This window comes from Pleurodeles waltl, chromosome 11 (assembly GCF_031143425.1).
Source record: "Pleurodeles waltl isolate 20211129_DDA chromosome 11, aPleWal1.hap1.20221129, whole genome shotgun sequence".
In the NCBI taxonomy this organism is placed as follows: domain Eukaryota; kingdom Metazoa; phylum Chordata; class Amphibia; order Caudata; family Salamandridae; genus Pleurodeles; species Pleurodeles waltl.
Window position 1 is genome coordinate 923,655,918 of NC_090450.1, and position 20,574 is coordinate 923,676,491.

At 44.2% G+C, this 20,574-nt stretch overlaps 1 protein-coding gene across 1 annotated transcript in view; it reads left to right on the forward strand.

Moving 5' to 3' along the window:
• HIP1R (huntingtin interacting protein 1 related) overlaps window positions 1-20,574 on the forward strand; it is a 360,114-nt gene that overhangs the window by 252,819 nt on the left and 86,721 nt on the right. Inside the window, exons 18-20 of the mRNA XM_069214961.1 lie at window positions 6,297-6,491; window positions 10,110-10,257; window positions 15,500-15,586. Of these exons, the coding sequence (XP_069071062.1) occupies window positions 6,297-6,491; window positions 10,110-10,257; window positions 15,500-15,586 (430 nt within the window). The remainder of the gene's footprint in view (window positions 1-6,296; window positions 6,492-10,109; window positions 10,258-15,499; window positions 15,587-20,574) is intronic.

A 20,574-nucleotide genomic window follows, 5' to 3' on the forward strand; every position in this document is an offset into this window, starting at 1 on the left:
GATCACCATCACTGGGAAATGATGGAAGAGTTGGTGAGGCAGCTCTTTGAAGCCTGTTGCATTAGAGGGGCATGAACAGGTTGCAGAAGGGAAAGTCATCTAAAATTCAAGCATTCATGTGACCTGGACTCAGTTGATACAACCTCCAAGGAGATCAGCACCAGCATCCTGCTCGGACGCGCTCCCCAGCTAAGTGTCTTGGGCTTTAGACGCATTGGTGTCCCATTTGATGGAGAACTGGTCGACACAGTGCTTGAGAAATTTAAAAAGGACACAGATTGCCAAGATCATGAGTGCACTACAAACCCAGACACCCTTGTCTGTTTTCTGTGAACAGCAGGTGAGAGGAGTTACTAAGTCAACCGCTTCTACTCAAAAGCAGGGTAATCACCAACTGTAGTCCTTCTGGGGAGTTTCTGATCCAAATCCTTCAGCAGGGGTGGCTATCATGGCAACTCCAAGAGTGAATGTGGCTTCCACAAGAACACCTCTACCTCCAAGCATTGACCCGTCTATCATTCCCACTGAATACACAACACCTGGTTGGAAAGACTGAGGTTATTTCTTCACCATTGGAACAAAATCTACTCCCGCAAATGGGTGCTCCGAGTGGCACAGTAGTGGTACTTCTTAGAGCTCTAGACCATGTCTCCAAATATTCCACATCATTGCCTTGCAATGAGTTGAGGCCATCTATAACTGTTACAAGATGAAGTACAAGCACTCTTCGCCAAAAGTGCCAGCGAGTTGGTGCCCCCTCAGCAGCGTGGCCATGGAGTCTATTGCCTGCACTTCCTAACCTCCAAGAAAGATGGCTCTCTGCAGCCTGTCCTAGACCTCCCGATCTAAACCTCTACATCCTGTTGGAGCACTTCCACATGACCACTCTGCCGGATGTACACTGCTCTGCACAGGCACTCGCATGGCAACCCTCTTTCTCAAGAATGCATACTACCACATCCCCATACTAACGTATCAAGGGTGCCATGGGCCCTGGTGCAAGCAATGACAATGGTACCTTTCACTGTTGTTGGGGTAGTAAAATACAACTTCGGCAGGGTTCAGTGGGCCCCTCTGGGCCCCGGTGCCACTGTACCTGCTGCACCAATGCACCTGGCTTTGTGGTAAGAGACAAACACTATGCAACTAAGGTTCTACTCTTTGGGAGTTATCAGAGAAACACCATTCATGTCTTTCCTTACCTAGACAAGTTTACCTTACCTAAAAAGCTGCTACCGAGAGCAGTGCCTAGCATTCACCCAGAACACAGTATCATTGTTACACAGGGTAGGTTTCACTGTCGGCATCGAAAAGTCACATATTGAGTCACTTCAGAGCCAGCCCTTTTTAAAGTTGTGAGAGATTCCGTCACAGGTATCCCTACTCAAAACAAGAGAGGACGATCACATCCAAATGCTGTTGCCTCTTTTTCAGGTGCCACATCCTCTTACGGTAATGATGGTAATGACATGGTTGGTGATGGGTTCATGCATTGCGACAGTGCTGCATGCAAGGCTACATGTGTGTTCACAGCAGGAGTGCCAAGCGAGGCAGTGGTGACAAGCAGAGGGTTAATAGAAAGATTTAGAGTGTGTACAGCCCAGGACCCAATTCACTCTTGTATGGTGGAACTACAAGAATGTGATACTGGGCAGGCCATTTCTCGACACACAGCCACAAGTGACCATTACAGTAATTACAATAGTTACCGTCAAGCAAACTCTGTTCTACCATATTGACAGAGCTCAAACTATGTAAGACAAAGCAATACTTTGTTGCCTTTTCTAAACCTCATACAAACAATCCTGCTTTTTAGGATTGTATCACCATATGGATGGATAGATGCATACAAATGTGGTTTGCTTGAGGCTAAGCATACATTTCATGTAATGCCTCAAGAACATTCCACTTGAAAGAAGGCAGCAACTGTGGTCTTTCTAGGTAACATTCCCATGGTAGACATGCATAAATTTGCTACCTTATCAACACCACACACATATACCAAATACTGTGTAGATATCCAAACCTGTCAAAAAGCTGTAGTTGGTCAATCTGGTTTAAACACCTTGCGTCAAACATCAGTTTGCTAGGCACCGCTTATGGGAGGGTACTGCTTTACAGCCTGTGCTGGGCATGTTTATCTACAGCAGTTCATGTATTAGTGGAAATAATACCCTGTTACCATCTGTTCTTAGCTTCCCTACTGAAGCAGGGGATGAGCCAGCATGTTTTCCACTTTTTGTGTCTTCACAATGTGCACAATATATATTCTGCCTTATTTCACTCCCCTCCACTGGCACTACTCACCTGCTGGTGGAAAAAGCAATCTGAAGCGGAGGCTTTTTCCTGGAGCATTTTGGGCTAAGGGCGGAGTCACAAGCTGTCCTATTACTCAAAAACTATTCAAAGGAAAACAATTTTCAATTGTCTGCGCCCAGAACTAGATGCAGTAGTATGCGGAGCATGTGGATCTACAGCACTACAAGCTATAAACAGATGGTTACAGTTTAATAACCGTTTTCTTCTCCTTGGTGTCTGGAGTCATTATTTAAGAACTCTGCAGTCATCGTTTTTTAGTGTGTCAGGATGAAAGACTCAGTTTGCCCTGCCTTTCACCTATATTTTACACCAAGACCTCTCCTGCATTCAAAGGTTGTAGAATAGGTTAAAGGATATGCCCTTTCTCTGGGATAACTCCGGTGAGGCCACCCACTTATCTGGAATGCTAATGTGAACCACCATTTTGTGTGTTTATGCACTCCTTTTACATGGCATCACAACCTACAAAAAATGGCATTCTGCCATTGATGTAAAGAATTAAGATTGGCCACTTTACCAGGTACTTTAGATCCTGAAATCTGTTTCAATTGCAGTTATGTCAGGTTTCCAACTACTGGCGAATTGACATTTGCGCAAAACCGCAAGTCTTTTTTAGTGCTGCTGGTAACATTACTGAACATAGCCTTGATCAACTTAGTTTTCTGGGTTCAGTTAAAATGTTGTATTCTTACCTACACACCATGCTGTTTTTGCCCAGCAACTCCTGTGTGGTGATGTTAGCCTGGAAACTACAATTGCTAATCCTCTAAAATACCTCCCACTCTCAGAATCATGCACTTTGCAAAGCTTGAAGGAGAACTGAGTTTACTCAGCAGATCTAGTCCCAGTTTTAAAGTTTTTAGATGTATGAAAGACAAAGTTGATCCTCCAAGGTTCAATCTTGTGGCGTACCAGTTAGACAAAGATTTCTGCAGCAATAAACCAACTCAGTTGGCTATTTATCAAGCTCAAAGGGGGATTTCAAAGAAATCTTGTTTTCAGACTTTCTCACCATGATGTCTGGCCGGCAGTACATTTATCACTTATCAGTTCTGAAAACACCAATCTGTGACCCTGCATAGCACTTTATGAGCCTCAATGCATGCTCTTAGGAATAATATGGACAGTGCTGTCTAGCTCTTTTAGGACACTTCTCTGTTGTATGGATTCCACTGGTTGCCTCTGGAAACAGAACTGATATACACTTGTATTTCAGACCAGCTCCCAAGGCTTTGGAGAGGTTTCTTCCAATGCAGACAGGAATGCCTCATATTTAAAATTTTCAGAAGATAAGCTAAACTGAACTTTGAAGTAGTTACATTCCTATACAATCCTGTAGAGTTAAATAGTGTTATAACTCTTACGAGACATGGGCTTCCTACTGGTGTTCAAAAGTCAATAAAGATCTACTTTCAAGGCAGCAAGGAGAGGACCAAACAGTTTTGTGCTTATACTAGTACGTTCAGACTGCAGACTTTGTTGAAAGTGCTAACTGGGTCAGATTGGTAGTCCAGTGCAAGACTCTGTAAGAGCTTAGCATCCCAATTCACCAAATGTTCTTCTGCATTTAGACTGTTCCATAGTTTAGATGGTGAAAAAAGTAACTGAACATAGAAACTGTGAAAATGTCTTGTATCCTAATTTATGCTGCCTAAACAACCGTGGCCGTTCTATTAAGAACCTTTCTTGTAATGCTAAGCCTAGGCTTCACAACTTTTTGCAATGTTAATTCAAGGGGGACTGAAATGCCCCCTATGGATTCTCACTGGGTAAAAAGTGCATCAGCCGGAAGAGAGAGCTGACTAGCTCCAGCTCGGCAACTAAAAACCACTTTCATGATAATTGAAAATGCTGCCATGTAAGTTACACATGGCCATGACTTGCTCTTCTGTAACAGTGTTAGAAAGGACAAACTGATCATAAGTCCAGTTCAAATGCATGGCACCTAATTTACAAAAGTTTGGGAGTCTGCAGTAGATTTCATGTGGAGCCCCTATTTGGAATAGTCGAAAAATCTGCATTGGAGGTCACACAATATAGATGAGTGAATGTTTCTATAGGCGAGTTATGTGCATCAGTGACCATATTCTTGAAGGCAGTTTATATTGTTTTGATGCATTTCAAATTTGAGGCCTACCTGCGGGTCAGGCAGCTTTGGAGATGCTGTCAACCAAACCACTGGCTGAAAAGCATTCTAAGAGCATAAATGTCACACTTGCCTATTTCTCCCATACTGAATTACATGTGAATCTGGTGTTGTTTCAAGGGATTAGATATCTTGATTGTGAATAGTGTTTTTTCTATCCACTTGAAACTCTTTTTGGAGGAACAACGTACATTTGCATCATGAAAGGAGACTGTGGGAAGTACTCCTTTAGTACAGCTATTTTAATATTTAGCGCATACAGCATTGGTCGTTGGCTAGACAGCTTACAGCAAGACCTACCCAAATTCCCTCTGTTGGAAATGCAAACAAATTGGATACAGTAATTCCACATACTTTTGTTATATATGCATTGATCATCGTACTGGTACCAAGACTGATCATCAGTGAAAAGATACTGGGGACGTTGTTTCATAACTTACACAGACGAAATAGCATTGGTACGTGACCTGTCAGATGCATGGCTGAAGATGGTTCTCCACCTCCCTTGCCATTGCTTAAATAAGTATATTTAGACAATAGAAGACCTCAGTAGTCCACTAGAATTGGCTACATGACTTGGCGACCACGGCTGCTCAGGAAAGATTGACACACAAACTCAAACGACTTGACGATTATACTGTTTTGACTCATAAATTATTCTACGTGTCTTGTGTTTTGAGACTAAAAATATATAATGTTGCCTCCAGATCTTCATAACTGGAGGCTGCTTTATATAGTTTTGGTAGATATTGCCAAATTCTTAATACCATCATGTTTCTTTAGTCTCTTATACATTGTGAAACTCATGGCTGAAAATTGATTGCATTGGGTATTTATTTCTTTTTCTTTTTCAGTTACGGCACCCATACTATGAATGTAATCACGTCTAGTTACTCTGTTCCTTTATATGGTGACTTATGGTGTTTGATGTATGGTTAAGTGGCTCAACCCACAAACATTCCAAATCTTGTTCTGAAATAGTGTTGATTTTGGAAAAGGTTTTAGAAGAATCATAGGGATTACTACAAGAGCAAGCCCCGGTTAGAATGTGTAGCCTCCTTTGAAAGAGAAACAATTGTATTTTCTGATGATTGTGTAAGTAACAAGAAACATGGCTCTCAAATGGTTAATATAAGTTCTTTTGAAATATTTAGGGCTTGGTCAGAGAACATAAGATGCCTAATGGTGATAGTTCCTTTCATCACCTCCCTATTGAGCAGACTGAGTTCAAGCAAATTCTCTACATCAATCTAATAGTTTTTGCTGTAGCTGAAACTTTTTGTTCAAGTGTGTAATCGGTGGAGAATGAGGGAATATTACATTGGGCTTTGTAACGGATTGGTAGTATGCACGTCTCCTGGTGCATAAGCTTCTCCCATTAATGGTAATGGATTCTTTAAAATTTAGTTTTTTCCCCAAAATATCAATAGTTACAGCAACAACTACTGTTGTGTTTTTAAAGATCTGCCCTTTATCCCATTAAACTGAAGCCTGTCTATACCTGTAAACGTAGTATTACAGTCAGCCCTTTTAGAAGTGGAGATTTCAAAATATGATGGAAGGTGCAGGAATGGGTTGGAGCTGTAGGGACATGTCATTTCTTTGTTGTGATGGTCTTTTGGATGTGCCTCTTATAGTGGTATGTGAGGTATTTAGTATGATGGCAGAAGGGTATTGGACAGCAGTGTTGGTCATATGGCAATTATGGCACCAGTAATGGTTGCTAAGAATGGTGATACATGGAGTTGGTTTTTGGTGATGGTTGCTTTGAGTGGATGCAAATGATAGTGGTACGCTATCACTTCCTTATGATCGTTTTATCATGTTTCAGACTGGCTCCCAACTGAACACCAGAGTTGAAGCTCTCCAAGCAGAGAAGGATTCTCTAAGAAGCACAGTATCAGGCAAGGATGCTGAGCTTCTGAGTTTGAAGAAGGCCATGCAGGAGCAAGAAACCACATTACGACAGGAGAAGGACAAGAAAGAGGAGGAATTGAAAGAGCTGCAGAGAAGGATTGAAGAGCAGGTAATTGTCAACACAGCACCATTTGTTTTGCAAAGACCTTCACAAGTCCCAGCTTGCGTTCAAGTCATAAAATGTTACAAAAACACTTGAATCCTCACATATACGTTTAGATAGTATGCACTGCATACATATCCCATTCATTCTCACTGGGCACATGCCATTTTAAAAACAATGATTACAAACGTTAACAGGTGTAAGAAAACCCTTTGCACGGCCATGAAACCCAATAGTGTTTCTGTACAGTTGAGTGTTTCTCTGCAAATTGCTCAGATGAATCATAAGACATTATGTTTGAAGATAATTTGAAATGTGGGCTGTCGCATCCAATGTGTGTAATTACATATTGTAAGGAAATGGCTCCCTGTTGCAGTTACCCCCCACTTTTTGCCTGATACTGATGCTGACTTGACTGAGAAGTGTGCTGGGATCCTGCTAACCAGGCCCCAGCACCAGTGTTCTTTCACCTAAAATGTACCATTGGTTCCCACAATTGGCACACCCCTGGCACACAGATAAGTCCCTTGTAAAAGGTACCAGTGGTACCAAGGGCCCTGTGACCAGGGAAGGTCCCTAAGGCCTGCAGCATATGTGCCACCCTAAGGGACCCCTCACCTAACACATGCACACTGCCATTGCAGATTGTGTGTGTTGGTGGGGAGAAAAAGGCAAAGTCGACATGGCATCCCCCTCAGGATGGCATGCACACAAAATACTTCTTGTGGCATAGGTAAGTCACCCCTCTAGCAGGCCTTACAGCCCTAAGGCAGGGTGAACTATACCACATGTGAGGGCATAGCTGCGTGAGCAATATACCCCTACAGTGTCTAAGTCTATTCTTAGACATTGTAAGTACAGTTGTGGCCATATTAAGTATATGGTCTGGGAGTTTGTCAAAAACGAACTCCACAGCTCCATAATGGCTACACTGAGAACTGGGAAGTTTGGTATCAAACTTCTCAGAATAATAAACCCACACTGATGCCAGTGTTGGATTTATTAAAAAATGCACACAGAGGGCATCTTAGAGATGCCCCCTGTATTTTACCCAATTGTTCAGTGCAGGACTGACTGGTCTGTGCCAGCCTGCTGGTGAGAGACGAGTTTCTGACCCCATGTGGTGTGGGCCTTTGTGCTCTCTGAGGCTAGAAACAAAGCCTGCACTGGGTGGAGATGCTTAACACCTCCACCCCTACAGGAACTGTAACACCTAGCAGTGAGCCTCAAAGGCTCAAGCTTCGTGTTACAATGCCCCAGGGCACTCCAGCTAGTGGAGATGCCCGCCCCCTGGATACCGCCCCCACTTTTGGCGGCAAGTCCAGGGGAGATAATGAGAAAAACAAGGAGGAGTCACCCACCAGTCAGGACAGCCCCTAAGGTGTCCTGAGCAGAGGTGACCCCTGCCTTTAGAAATCCTTCATCTTGCTTTTGGAGGATTCCCCCAATAGGAATAGGGATGTGCCCCCCTCCCCTCAGGGAGGAGGCACAAGGAGGGTGTAGCCACCCTCAAGGACAGTAGCCATTGGCTACTGCCCTCCCAGACCTAAACACACCCCTAAATTCAGTATTTAGGGGCTCCCCAGAACCTAGGAAACTAGATTCCTGCAACCTGAAGACGAAGAAGGACTGCTGACCTGAAAGCCCTGCAGAGAAGACAGAGACACCAACTGCTTTGGCCCCCTCCCTACCGGTCTGTCTCCCCACTCAAAGAAATATGCACCAGCGACGCGTCCCCCAGTGTCCAGCGACCTCTAAAGCCTCAGAGGACTACCCTGCGTCTAAAAGGACCAAGAACTCCCGAGGACAGCGGCTCTGCTCCAAAGAAGAAACAACTTTGCAACAAAGAAACAAACTTTAAAAGACTGCACGTTTCCCGCCGGAAGCGTGAGACTTTGCACTCTGCACCCGACGCCCCCGGCTCGACCTGCGGAGAAACAACACTACAGGGAGGACTCCCCGGCGACTGCGACCCTGTGAGTAGCCAGAGTTGACACCCCCTGAGCCCCCCCAGCGACGTCTGCAGAGGGAATCCAGAGGCTCCCCCTGACCGCGACTGCCTGCTTCTAAGAACCCGACACCTGGTAAAGACACTGCACCCGCAGCCCCCAGGACCTGAAGGATCCGACCTCCAGTGCAGAAGCGACCCCCAGGTGGCCCTCTTCCTTGCCCAGGTGGTGGCTACCCTAAGGAGCCCCCCTTGCCTGCCCCTGGGTCTCCCATTGAACTCCATTGCAAACCCGACGCCTGTTTGCACTCTGCACCCGGCCGCCCCGTGCCGCTGAGGGTGTACTTTTTATGCTGACTTGTGTGTCCCCCCGGCGCCCTACAAAACCCCCTGGTCTGCCCTCCGAAGTCGCGGGTACTTACCTGCTGGCAGACTGGAACCGGGGCACCCCCTTCTCCATTGAAGCCTGTGTGTTTTGGGCACCACTTTGGCCTCTGCACCTGACCGGCCCTGAGCTGCTGGTGTGGTAACTTTGGGGTTGCCCTGAACCCCCAACGGTGGGCTACCTTGGACCCAACTTTGAACCCTGTAGGTGGTTTACTTACCTGCAAAACTAATAAACACTTACCTCCCCCAGGAACTGTTGAAATGTGCACTGTCTAGTTTTAAAATAGCTTATTGCCATTTTTGCCAAAACTGTACATGCTATTTTGCTGATTCAAAGTTCCTATGATACCTAAGTGAAGTACCTTTCATTTGGAGTATTGATTGTAAATCTTGAACCTGTGGTTCTTAAAATAAACTAAGAAAATATATTTTTCTATACAAAAACCTATTGGCCTGGAATTGTCTTTGAGTGTGTGTTCCTCATTTATTGCCTGTGTGTGTACAACAAATGCTTAACACTACCCTCTGATAAGCCTACCGCTCGACCACACTACCACAAAACAGAGCATTAGAATTATCTCTTTTTGCCACTATCTTACCTCTAAGGGGAACCCTTGGACTCTGTGCATGCTATTTCTTACTTTGAAATAGTACATACAGAGCCAACTTCCTACACATATGGTCTAAAATAATTACTTCTGAGAAACGTTTGTATTGTAGGGTACCTAGTTTATCCAACTCTATTTCAAATTGGGTCACCGTGGTCACATACTAATCATTGAACTTGGTACATGTTTACCTGGTATTTTAATTGTTTACATTTTTTTTAATGTTCTAAACTCCAAACACGGATTGATCCCAACTCAGGAACTCATACTACACTGAGTCCACCTTAAGGAAGGGCCATCCATGTTTACAGAGTATTTGAGTGTGTTGTTATTGAACACTCCCTTACATGTAAGGAGACTTCCCTTTCCAAACTGTGAGCCTCACAGCTTGTTAGCTGGTAAATAGGCCTTTTGTGTTTAAAACCTCATTCTTGCCAAGCGTATATTTGTTTGTTAAAATGTTAACTTTAGTCTAGAACCCCAAGAGGTCATCCCTTCATAGTCTTGGACATTGTAACAATTATTGGTCCCCAGTTTTTTCTTTCATTTCTGAGGCCACACAGCAGTCTGAAAGAGATTTAAATCTGATGATCCGATTAGTGTTGTGTGCATCGTGTACAAATGGAGAAAGAGAGAGAATCTTAAACTGACATTTACAATGAGGATTTATTTTCTTAACAGAAAACTCAGGAGCGGAATCTTCATCAGAAGCTCCTTGATGATCAGTTCAGCATTATCCAGGGAACAGTGAACGAGGCAGAGAATATAATACAGGATGCTGTCGCTAAGCTGGATGACCCCTTGCACATTCGCTGCACCAGCTCTCCAGGTAAAGAGTTCTAGGGGATAAACCATGAAAAGGTTTATTTACAAAGGTTGTGGATATGGTATGCAAATTAAGACACGTAGGCTGTGCTTGTAGCAATTTCCGTGTTATGCGTCTTTGCCTGTATCCCACGTATGCATGCACTGTGCATTGCCAAGTGTACATGTGAGTGTGTGTTAATCCTGTTTTCCTAACCCAAGGCATGCATCCCTAGAGATAGGAAAATGGATGATTTATGTTTCAAATACTGCTATTTGTTTTTATTATTCATTATGAGCATCTCTTCTTTTGTTAAAACTGCACATTTTGGTACACTTTCCCACATGTCTTCATTGATATCATTAATGATGTCCTATGTGATATCAGTGAGGTCATCTATGAGGTAATTAGATACATCATTAGTGATGTCATATATGAGGTCATGAGCAGTGACGTGCAGAGGTGTATGCTATGGTTTAAGCAGCTAACCGTAAGTGACAAATTTCTGGGAGTTTACATTCTGAGGTTGTTTAAACTTGCATTGTGATATGATGTACTACCTTCATCTACTATATAACCAGTTACGCTGCACACAGACTTTGGCCACGCCCATGCTAGAGATGACTTCCCACCCTCTGAAGTAGAAGTTCACCACACCCTGAACCCAAATACCTAAGCAACTATGCCCTAGTACAGGGGTTGACTTTCCCTGGACACGAACCCCCAGAAGTGCTGCATTAGCAGACATGCATGTGTTAGGCTATGCCCTGGGTGTACGAATTAGCCTGAAGCCGAACTCCACTCTGGCTCTGCAACCTTACCATCAGCAATTGAACTAACCTATTTTAGTGCTGACTAAAATGCGTTAGTCACACATAGTAGCGCCCCCTTGGACTACCCGAGTACAACAAGGCACACTCAGTGGGGCTGCATTTAACAAAAGCAGCCAACATGGTAAGATTGGTCTACTCTGGCAATGCCTGCGCTGCTTCTGCTGGCCAGAACCTCTGACAATTGTTTCATCGTTCAGAGGGTTGGGTGGGGTGAATGCTGGCGTATGCTGTTTTTTTACAGACTGGAAGAAATAAAGGTGGGCTAGGTTTCTTCTGATAAATCTTAATCAAGCCCAGCATCTGAGTCTCTGTACGAGGACCACGTGGTCTATCTCAGCAACGCGTAGTGGCGGTGTGAACATAAAGAGCCTGATCATGATTATCCGGAAAGTACTGTGTTTCTGCAGCCCTAACATTGATTCGGCTGCAGTACCTTGCCCGTTGTTGTTTTCCCACAAGACACCCCTCTGGTGACCATGCACCAGATGATTGGCCCAGGCAGACAGAGGCAGTGGAGGGCAGCTTTGTTTTTTCCCTTGCCGCATCTGCAGACAGAGCACACAAGCATCGCCTCCACTGCTCAGCCAACACAGTGCTCTGTGCTGTGGAGGATGATGTGTTGGAAGGATGTTGTGCTACCAGGATATTATTTTCCTCTGGGCAGTCTCTCGAGTCCTACTCGCCTCCCCACAGCAGTCCCCCAGGCCAAGCATACTTTCAGCCACCCAGGAAGGGGTGGATGATTAATAAATATAATTTATTGAGAAAATCAACAACTCACTTGCTCTCCGGTCACCTGTCTTGAAGGGGGAAGAAGGAGTCCTAGGTGTGTCCAGGTCCTGGTGGCAGTCGAGCGCACAAAGAGTCAGCCAGCCAGTCCTCTGCCCTTCTGCCCTGTCGACTTGGATCATCCGCCAGGAGGAGGACTCCTATCTCCAGATAGAAATCTGAGACCACAGAGAGTCTGCCCATATGCCATTGCAATGCTTTCAGCAGCAAGCTAGCAGCCACGCACAGAGAGCAGAGTGGGCAACGAGAGAACTAGATCTGACCAGTCAGTGACATCACTGCGTAAATGACCATGCAAGACCAAGAGTAGGCTTGCCTGGCAGGCGCCAGGCTCTACCTGCCTGCAGTCTGCACAGCTTCTGGTTACCATAGGTGAGTCCAGCAGAGCTGCACTCAAGCTCATGAGTGCAATAGGGGCAGTGTTACAGTACGTTAGTCTTAGAAAGGGACAGTAAGTTAGTGATCTTCAATTTCAGAAATTTTGCACCACTTTCAAGTTAGATCTTTTGGAGCCTCTTGTTGCTCAAAAGGGTGTAATTTTGAATAATTATCTCTTTCCATGCACTTCATTGTGTGGATTACCCGCGAGAAATTGTCACTCTAAGTGTTGTACATTTGGTTGTTGACTGTCACTCATAAGTACACTGAAACCATGGAAATGTCAGTTTAAATACGTGGCAGCTTGGCCCGTGTGGCACCGAACCCACCGACCAACTTGTTTTAGGTTGATACCTACAATAACTGATAACGCCTCCTCCCACCCCCCTTCTTCCCCTGAAAGGAAGGCAGCCCTCGTCAGTGTAAACGTTTAAACACTGATAAATAAATACCTGCACAACCTCAACTAAAATGTCATTCAAAGAAACCAAAGTGATGGCGAATTAGTAATTTTTATTTCTTCCTGATGGAGCCAACACAGTGTAACTATGTCATACAAAATAGCAGAAAGAAAGACTGGTCTAAGATTATTCTGCTTGAGTTCTGTTGTTTAGGGATGTCATTGATATACTGCCTATTCTTCCTTTTGTTTCCTCTTCCAGTTTCGTATCCTTGGATTAAAAATGCAGGGTTTAGAAGCATGTTTTAGGTCTGATATAAATGTACACTGTAGAGAATCTGGAAATATTAAAATCTTATTTAATATTTTGGCAGTATTAATACTTTTTCTGGCTGGTGAAGTGGCTAGCTCATAAGAATCGTTACCAGCATGTACTATCACATTTACCCACAGACATAGAATGGGTAAAACCCTTTGATACATCATTCCCCTTTTCTAACAAGTCAGTATAGTTAGCAGGTCACCTGTCAAGCACCCCAGGCTTTAAACATTCAATGTGAGATGTAGTGACGGGTAACGGTCTAGAGTGCTGTCACCATACATGTGGCATAGCTGTGAAAACATGACACACAACTTTCTACACACCAATAAAATTCATAGCTGTAAGGTGTTCCAATGTTAAGTGCAGCGCTTTCAGCTAATCCTGCATTTTTACCCAGCTGCACTTTACTGTTGGGGTTTTTGAGCCCACAGTTACTGTGTTCACATCAACCTTTCAAGTCCTAGAATACAATGTGATTTCTATTAAAAGATTAGAGCTGACTTAAAGTGAGACATTTGCTATGGAGACACTTGACAGCTAATAATGCCCACACAGCAGCAGCGCCATATAAATGTAGTCAGACAAAGAATGCAGAAAGGCTGCGGTGAGCATGTGTAAAGCATCAAGTGTCAGGTGCCTTAGAATAAAGGTTTACAAACTAATCTGATGTACTTCAAAATTATAAAGGTTTCACATAGTGTTATGCTGTTCGCAAGACTGACCACCCTAATTATGTTGAAATATTCAGTAAGAAGTAGGTGAATGACCCCTGTCTGTGTCCAAATATTTGTTTAATAATACATTTGAATATAGCTTTCTTACTTTTTTTAAATCCATCAACAGTCTGTTAAACCACACAGAGTCCTGACAGAGTTAGTGTGAGAAATAATGCTCATGTGAGTGTGAGAATGCAATACACAAACTTTCTGTGCTTAAAACAATATGACATACGCCTTTTGGACACACTGCCAATTGAAAGACATTGCATGCTCTACATTACATCTCCTTTAAATTAAATATGTACTTTATCACAATAACTGCAAAAAAACGGGTTTCGCAAACACTGAAAAAATCTATTTTGGAGGTAGACAGCTGGATAAACACTGATAAGAACAGATCTCAAAAGGTTTGGAAAACACTGAAAAACCACCACTGTAATCCACAAACATTAAACACTGACTGAAAGTATGAAAATTTATTACCGAACCAACCCTGTAGTCCTCAGTTCTCATTGTACTAGTCTGTGCTATCCATACATAGTTGTACTGTTCCGTTTTTTTTTTTCTTTGCCAAAAACATTAACTTCTTTGGCACAAAATAGGATTAACGTTTGAATTCCCCGGTCTCATTTTGAATCAGTGAATTCTGTAAAAAGAAACAGTGGAAAAATGTTTGCTTCTGGTGGTGATACCTGCCTCTGAGACCATTCCACATCCTCTCTCGTTTCTGTGGTGCTCCCCGAGTCCTCTTATCCCTTGTCACTATTTTCAGAATATAGGCTTCAGTACCTAGCATCCCGTAACTGTTGTCACAACAAAACTTTTCAGCCAATCAGATCTCTGGGATCCAAGAATTTGCAAATCTCACCTGTCCCGCAGCATTTTCTAATTCATATATTTTAAAGACTACTGACCAAAATGACAGCTACACATGGAAAAGCATTGGCCTGACTCAGTTCTAGCAGGAGCTGTTAATGATCTTTTCGGAGGAGTATACTATTCCAGGAGTCTGCATGGGCTCTTCCCATATTTGGTGGTTAGCGAAACATCGGAACCCGAATAGCTACCTGGTCAGCTATGGACCTCTGTCATAACTCTTAAGACATAGCATTTCTGGGCAAGACACGCTCAGAGGTATGCGTTGTCACTGCGTGATGAGTATCTCCCTCTTCTCTCGAGGGGACCTTAAAATATGTGATCACATTAATTAAGGAATAGCAGATTATGCAAGCCCAACTAGTTGTCTGCTATATCAACTAACGATCTCTCGAAAGCAAAATGGATACATCTGTCTTAAACTTTGACTAATTGCTGTGCATATGCTTTTTGCAGCTGGTGAGCATAACCCCTCTTACTTCCAACTTTGTTTGCAGCAGTAATTAGTTAATAATAATTTTGCTTTTGAACGTGCATGAAGTAGAACAAATTAACATATTTGTCAGGCACAGAACAAGAAAGACGATTGAAGCCCGTCCACACTTGCACAAGAAGGTCTCAGAACTGAGCTTTTTACTCCCTGGGCTTACTTTTAGTGGCCTTACTTACTAAGCAGTCTCGCCAATAAAGGATTTAATTTTCCTAACAGGTTTGTATCCAATGTTCTATGACCTTTTTATGAGGTATTATAAAGTCTTTTATATCTGTGGTGCTGGAACTCTGATGCACATGGATTTATTTATTTTAAAGCATTTTTAAGTAGTGTATGAAAGTTTTGTGGTTAATGTTTCGAGCGAGACCTCAACTTTCTACTCTATCTAATTTAAGGCATCATAAAAATGTATCTAATTTGCGGTTCTCACTATGACTCGCATTTTGAATCCTTCAGATTACCTTATCAGCAGAGCGGAGAGCGCCCTGGATTCTGTGAATGCCTTGGAAAAAGGTCACTCCGACTACACCAAGAACATGTCCGGTAAGTGGCATCAGCAGTTAGTGTTGAATTAGTTTGATGGGAGCATGACTGATACAGTGAAGGAGACATACACCGTGAGGGATACTGAAGCAAACGTCACACACTGAAACGACGAAAGACTAGGATATTATTATTATTTCTCTTATAAAACAGTCAATCTTATGTTTATTCTGCTTGTCCACTTTGCATGTATTTTGGATTTAATCACAATACATTGAAGCCATGAGTATTTGGTGATGTTTGACAACATTATAATAGAAAAGTGGTAACCTTCAACTTGACTAAAAGTATAAAGCTTCTTGTGGCATTGTGTCCGGTGAATGTGGATCTCCCTCGAAAATCATGATACCAAAAGCACTGGAGTGCGGTTCAACGTTGTAAGCTATGCATGCATAGAACAAGCATTGTTAAAGTAGCAGCGATTAGAAGTTCTATTGGGGTTGGGTGGCATTGCTTTGTATCCATGAGATTGTTCCTCTGGTGTGCAGCTGTCACTACGAGTCTGTGCCACTCTTAATGAATTGCTGCAACAGCTGATGTGATGATCCAGTGGATAAACATCATATAAGGGTATAGAGGGGAGTTGACTTGGAATTTAGATGCCCCAGAAATGGTTCAAACATGTGGTCAGAGATTTGATTCAAAGCTCTCCCCTCAATTCTGAACTGCATGAAATGTCACTGCCGCTTGACTGGGAGATCAACAACCAAAAAGATGCTGGAGCCCAGACAAGGGGTGAATTATTCTCTGAAGATGATCACTTTTGGGTAGATACACTTTTTTTGGTGAGTGACTACGGTCTCTGTAGTTGAACATTATTTGAGACCCTGTAGGGTTTTGAGTCCCATTCCATACTACTCAATTGTGATGAGGGGTTGGGTAGGCATTTGGGGGGGGGGGGTTGGCAGTACCCGTTTCTGCCTTGAAAGGTTGGTTACTAGTCGTGTGCCCTCTCTAGACAAAGCCCAAGACTTAAGCTAAGATAACTTACAGATTATTTGTGAAAGGAGTTTATATTTAACACTTTCCAGATTTAACCCCTTGTGCTAAGATCATGCTGCCTTCCAGAAGCCCATATTGGATGTGTTGTACATAGGATTTCACATTAAAATGAAGTGATGTTTATTTTCTTCATATTGAGCCATGACTTACTCACTCACTTGCCCATCCTCCTCAGAGCTGGGAATTCGGAAACACCCTTGTTACTAGAAATTAATATCCAGTAGTTCAACCTTCTGAAACCCACTTTGCTGATGGACTAACGGCGGATTCCAATATCCTCAAACACTAGACTGGATCACAAAATCTCTGGAAGCAGTGTTCCTGCGCACTAGTAGGTGGCATTGTGTGATTCCACGTCAACATTGTTCCACACCGGAAATGATGGGTGGAGCCACATATAAGCTCCACCCACATGCACTGATGTCATTTCATTTTTTTCTGCATCTTCAAACGCAGATCTGGTGTGCTACTCCTCCTCCTTCGTCTGTGAAGACATTCTTCTGCAAATTTTCTAGTGTACAGGGGAACATGTCACCCCCCAAAAATGACAGGGTTTAAACCTTGTACAGATGTCACAAACAGATGTCTGTGAAGGATCCTTACAAGTTATGCCTCTGGTGTTTCGGTACGAAAAATAACTCCAAGACCTGCAAAAACTGCATCCAGATAAACCCAATGACCATTCAAGCGTGCAAGGCTGTTTGTGGCGAAGTAACAGAAACCTCCACAGCAGTTCTGCACCATTTCAAAGTCGAGGGCGTGGACCAGCTCCTGAAGTCATTCCCATCGCAGATCTTCTTTGCGGTCGAAGTCATTGGGTAAGTCAAAGAAGAAACACAAGAAACCCACTTGGGATTTGGCCCCTTCCTGCCACTGTTATTCTCCAGAGAAGTCATGAGGGTTTCACCGTGCCTGTAAGTCTTGCTCCCCTTCTACTGAGGAGAGTCAATGATTTTTATCTTTGATCCTGAAGCACCTTGAGTTCCTTGGTCCATCAGCGATGTTTCAGCACATTAAACCCTTTGGAGAGGCCATGCTGTGTAGCCTTTGCAAGCTTCTGGCTTCCTCAGGCTTGCCTTCATTCCTCAATGATCTGCAGGGACCTCCAGTTGAGTTACCACCGGTGGGTTTGCCCATAGTATCATCTGAGCCCCTTGAACCAGCTATGGGTTCCATACTAGCATCAGTGGCAGCTTCAGACCCAGTGCCAAAATCCACGCTGGTCTGTCGAATATCGTCACCAGCACTGACTTTACCTGCACTGAAAAAAAAGCTCCACCCTTTGTGGTACCAGGCTCCTAGCTGGCTTTATCTCGTCCGAGGACACATCTAGATGTGGCACAACCAATACTGTATTCATGAGACTCTGACACGATTTCACTGACGTGCAGTCATACACAGACACTACATCAGCTTTTTTGACCAGAGCCAGCATTATGGAGACAACAGTGATGGGGGGAAGGTTTACCTCACCCTATGATGAATTCATTTGGTACATGGACTTACGGGATGCGGGTGGCCTGGACATCTCACCTGATACTGAATTGCTTCTCCCCTGGACCAGCAACAGAAGAAAGTACGTTTTTTGTGGCTGAGTAAGGAGGGCTGCTATGGTCCTTCACATCCACACTGTGGAGGTAAAAACAAATCTACTGGAAGAGGTTGTGCAGCCTGGTCAGGCACTGGCCTAACCTCTTTTGCCTTTCAATGAGGCCCTCACTGACACTATTGGGCGCTTGGGCTAAACCATGCACTGGCCTCCCCAGTGAACCAACAAGTCCCCGTGACCCGGAACCTTAACTCTGAACACAGCCTCTGAAAGTTTGGTTTTCAGACGTCCATCAGCAGAGTTAACCCTAATTCCTTCCTGAGCACAACCTAAGTTCCCCGCTTTAGTGCACCATTAGCAGCGCACAGCCATCCAGTAGGAAGCGGAATAAGCCACTTCCTACAGGCTTAGCAACACATTTCTTCTACCATTCCTTTTTAACCCATCACACCTGCCACCTACACGGAACACCTTTCAGAGGACCAGCTGTCCTTCTTATGGCTGACATGCAGGCTCTTTTGGCCAGAGGAGCAATAGACTTGGTACTGGACTCGGAAATGGGGACTGAGTGTTATTCTCACTAATTCATTGTTCCAAAGAAGGACAAAGGCCTCTGCGCCCTCTCAACAACTTTCTGGACAATGAAAAGTTCAAGATGCTCAGCCTGGCTCAGGTTCTATCTATCCTGGAGACTGGATGGTAGGCACAGACCTGCAGGACAGTCATTTTCACATCCCCATTCTGAAGGCTCCCGGGCGCTACCTGCGGTCAAGGTCGGCCACAAGCACTTTCACTTTGCTGTGCTCCCTTATGGCCTCACTAATGCTCCCTGGGTGTTTAGAGGTGACAGAAGTAGTTGATGTCCAGTTGAGGAGGTTGAAAGTACCAGTCTTCCCCCACCTTAATGACTTGCTGTTGAAGGCAGGGTTGCCACAATTAATCGCAGACCACCGCCAGACAACGATGAACATCTTGACATCATTGCGGTTCTCAATCAACCTGCCGAAGCCAATCCTGACTCCTTCAAAGAGGCTCCCCGTCATCGTAGCCATTGTGAATGTGGTGCACTTTTGAGCTTTTATTCCAGACTAATGTGTCTAGAATATTCAGGCTATGATCCCGATGTTTCAGCTTCTGTCCTGGGTCTCAGAGAGGATGCTTCTAATGTTTCTTGGCCTATTATCCTCCTGCATGTCGATCATGCTGGATGGCACATGCAAGCTATACAGTGGTACCTGAAGTGTCGGGGCCCAGCACCAGGGGAACCAGTCAGATTCTAAAAAATCTCAGTGGTGGCTACTCAACTGCAACTGGACCAGTGGCAGGTCCTTCTTCATGCCGCAACAAGAGTTGCCAGTGGTGATTAATGTGCACTGTGGGTTGGGGAGGTCATCTGGGAGAGGTGAAGATGAGAGAACTCTAGTCTCTGGTGGAGACCTGCCCCACATCATGTTGCAAGCAATAGGCTTGGCATTAAAGGCCTTTCTGCCAACCATCAAGGTTAGTCTGATGCAGGTTCTTGTGTACAATATTACTGCCATGTGATACTGTAGCATCCAGGGCAGGTGGGGACCTGAGGCCTATGCCAAGAGGACCTGTGCCTCCGAAACTGGCTGACTTTGTCAGTTGATCTCCGTTGTATACTAACTCAGAATCTTTAAATGCCATGGGAGACCAATTCAGCTGGTGGCACCTAGCGGATCACAAATGGCAGTTGTAGCCGAAGGTGGCATAGGGCATCTTACAACAATGGGAAGAACCTTGGTTTGATATTTTCACCACTGTTGAGAACATTCAATTTTGTGTACTGGAGTTCGAAAGAAGGCTGTGTCTCAATGACTCATTCCACCTAGATGGAGCACATGACTCTTGTATGCCTTCCTGGCAGTACCTCTCCTACGAGAGTTCTGAAGATTAGGAATGACCGGGCCCAAGTCATCCTAGTGGCTCCAGATTAGGCCAGGAGGGTATGGTACCCACAGCTTCTGAGTTTGAGCACCTTCCTCCTGATTAGGTTGCCACTTCAGGATGACCTTCTGTGGCATCAGGAGAGCAGGGTCTTGCACCCGGATCTTTGCAACCTGCACTTGCAAGCGTGGAGATTGTGGTAACTATAGATCTACTTTGTTCTTGCTCCCAAGGTTGCTGATGTCGGCCTAGGAGCCCTTCCACAAAATGTGTGTATACGCAGCACAGGGGTAAGATTGTGGCTTGATGTGGTACCAGCCAGTTGGACTCATTGCAGCCCAAACTACCAAATGTCTTGTTGTTTGCTTTGTTCTTGGCCCATCATGGTCGTGCTCTGAGCACATTTAAGGGTTATCTCTCTGATCGCTCAGCCTTGTTATGTTTGCTGGACCAACGTCCTTATTCAAATCACCAGTTGTGATACATTTCCTAAAAGGTTTACAATGTATAAATGTCCTCATAAGCCCTT